At 27.3% G+C, this 3,008-nt stretch overlaps 1 protein-coding gene across 1 annotated transcript; it reads right to left on the bottom strand.

Annotated features, from left to right (window-relative positions):
- Positions 1-173: 173 nt before the first annotated feature.
- On the bottom strand, positions 174-2,771 carry LOC125069091 (anamorsin homolog). The gene is made up of 5 exons (XM_047678443.1): positions 2,460-2,771; positions 2,144-2,373; positions 1,785-1,950; positions 987-1,093; positions 174-357 (listed from the first exon to the last, which is right to left on the bottom strand). Exons 1-5 carry the CDS (start codon positions 2,599-2,601, stop codon positions 253-255), a joined length of 750 nt encoding a protein of 249 aa, XP_047534399.1. The 5' UTR covers positions 2,602-2,771; the 3' UTR covers positions 174-252.
- Positions 2,772-3,008: the final 237 nt, after the last annotated feature.

Here is a 3,008-nt window from a genome sequence, read left to right as displayed (position 1 = left end):
TGAATATTTGCTATTACCTTGTTTAATTTATAAACCCTTACATTTATTAATAAACAGAATACATAAACATAACTTTCTTATTCAACATATGATTTTTTGTATAAAAAAAAACAATAATTTATATATATCATTTGTTGAACCAGTATCATAAAATTCTTGAAATTGAGAAGAGATTATGATTTTTTAGATATTTATTTATATAATCACAACATAAAATATCAAGCGTATCAGTTAATACATATATAAAGATGTTCATATATCCGACTTCAGATCCAAGATTACTTTTTCACCGGGTTTGAAGGCTGGCATACCCAGGTAGGGACATGTTGCACAGCGGAATGCGTCTCCTAGATAACACTGAAATAAAAAGATTTAACATTAAATTAATAATTAATTTATATAAAATTCAAATTTTCAACAAACTTAGATGAATGCATTTTAAACAATTGAATATCAAAATCGATTGTACACAATAGTCAACAGATAAAAACTTAATAAACAAAAAAATATATTATCATAATATGAGAATTTGTTGAGTTGGCTTACTGTTTAGAACATAATATCTTACTGTGACTATAACATTCACCAGGATTGTTTTTCTTAATATTTTGTAGTTATTTATTAGTGATCTTAATACAATTTTTTTTATATTAATATGAATTTAAAGCAGAGTTTGTGTTTTAGAAAATTATCAGTATTACTTTTATCTCTCCAATTCAGCATAAAGCCTTGGATTGGAGACAACAATAGCCCAAAAGGTCAGATTTAAACTAGCGATTTTCACATCCATCAATCAACAGTTACCGCAAAAAGGTCATACATTAATTTCATTTAACAATTACTTCTTTTTATACCTTCGTGTATCTTATCTTTAATTAGTTTATTTATTTTATTTTTACTTAATGTTATGTTTTTAGTGCTAGTTAGTTTGCATTAAAAATATTATGGTGTTTTCTCTAAAATATTTCTATTTTTTATATACATACACTTCCACATGAGGATTTAGGTGTATCTTTAGTCTCTCCTCGTAACTCTTCAGCTAAACCACAAGAGCAGTCCGCACATGCCTTCCTTTTCCCGGTTGTCGAACATACTGTAAAACCAAAACATGTAAACTTAGAAAACATGATTCTACTAATTCAAGAACAATGCAATATCAGACACACTTATTTCTTTACACACAAATTATTTCTTAAAACATATAAAACTTTTTTCTATAATAGATACAATTCCAACTTTGAATCATATAAAAGAAAACAAAATAAAAAATTCAATTGCATATATTTATTGTATTATAATGCATGTAAGATAATGCAGCACTTGTAATGAATAGTTTCATAATTTGGCATCAAATAAAACTTCATTGTAATTGATACAGATAAGATGGAAATAAACTATTATTGTCAAGTTCCAAATTTGAATAGCATGAATGTTGATCTAAAAACATTCATTCACATCCTGGCATTGTAAATTCACCTTGAGTGACACTACACTTGGAACACAAAACCTCAACATTGTAATACTAACCTCACAACACTCGAAACACAAAACCTCAAGATAAAATGTTAAGCATGAAATTATGAAAAGGAAAACTTAATAATAATTGTGATAATATTAATCATACGATACCAGTGTTGAACAAAATGTCTTATCTTTTATATCTACAAACAGCAAACATGTTTTTAAATAATGTATTTAATCATAAGAATAATATACGTGATTTTTACTTTGATGTCAATTGAGTTTGCATATTTGTGTTCCTAAAGCAAATTTAAAAGTTATACCTCTTAATGATTGCTGATCAGGTCTCTTAAGGTCGTCTTCATCAAGCAACATATCGGAATCAATTATTTCATCATCATTCTTTCCTGTCCATGCTTCCTCTATTGTCTCATCCAATTTCCACACAGCTGGTTTATTATTAAGTTTGAGTGATGCTTTTGAACCAACCTATATCAAATGAAACAAATCAGCTGTACATAATAAAATAAAAGTTTATTTATTATGGCATACTACTATTTTAAGTATAAAATACTTTTTGAAGGTGTTAACACTTAAAATATTTCATATAATACTTAAGTTTCTTAATTCTTAATTAATTCTTAAGTATTTCACACATTTTTAATTAAATTAAACCACATACCTCAAAATTAGGTTTTTCTGCTAAATACTGATTATCACTACATTTTGTAACATTTATAAAACCATTCAGCTTGAGAATTGAAGAGATATCGTTTGAGTCTTTTAAAATAAGTTTTCCACTGGGCTTTAAAAGCTTAATTAATATTGCAAGTAGACTATCATTGTGGTTAACGGAGTGTGGTAACATCCAATTCGATAGTATTACATCAAACGAAGATAATGGTCTAGAAGCTGTAAACATGATAGAATTGTGTTAGTTTGATTAAACAAAACACATGCTTAGATTTAACGAGTCTTTAAGAACATAGATTCCTTACCTTCCGCTATCATATTAGAATTTTCAAGAACCACGGACGTATTGGCTACGCTTTGAATTTTGTTCACTAGATTGCTTATTTCATTAGGTTCACTGTCACTCCATACGATCAATACATTATCGCCGTTTTTGATATTATCCATGATGTAAGCAGTAACTTATTAAGTAGAAAGGTAAATGCGATATAAATTATTACTATAAACTATCGGGTGTATTGAGAACGGACAACTAAATCACGAAACAATAATTCAAAAGCGTCTGATAAGTTCGAAATGATTTGTAAATTATGATTTGTGAGCTGTGAAGTTAAATATTGACAAATTGACACTTGACAGAGACAAGCAAACATGACAGCTGAATTTTTTTTTTGCTTTCACCTCTTTAACCCTCACGTTAATTGATTATAATATTTTTAAAAAGTTTCTAATTAAAAGTTAATGTTACAAAATATAACAATTTATGATATATCAATTTTTGATCTAGAAACTGTTTTTCTTTACCGAGTAATTTATTTTATTTTAATTGGCGGTTCATAGTTGAAATCAGAATA

The sequence above is a fragment of the Vanessa atalanta genome, chromosome 15 (genome assembly GCF_905147765.1).
Source record: "Vanessa atalanta chromosome 15, ilVanAtal1.2, whole genome shotgun sequence".
Lineage (NCBI taxonomy): Eukaryota > Metazoa > Arthropoda > Insecta > Lepidoptera > Nymphalidae > Vanessa > Vanessa atalanta.
This window is presented reverse-complemented; position numbering and strand designations above follow the sequence as displayed.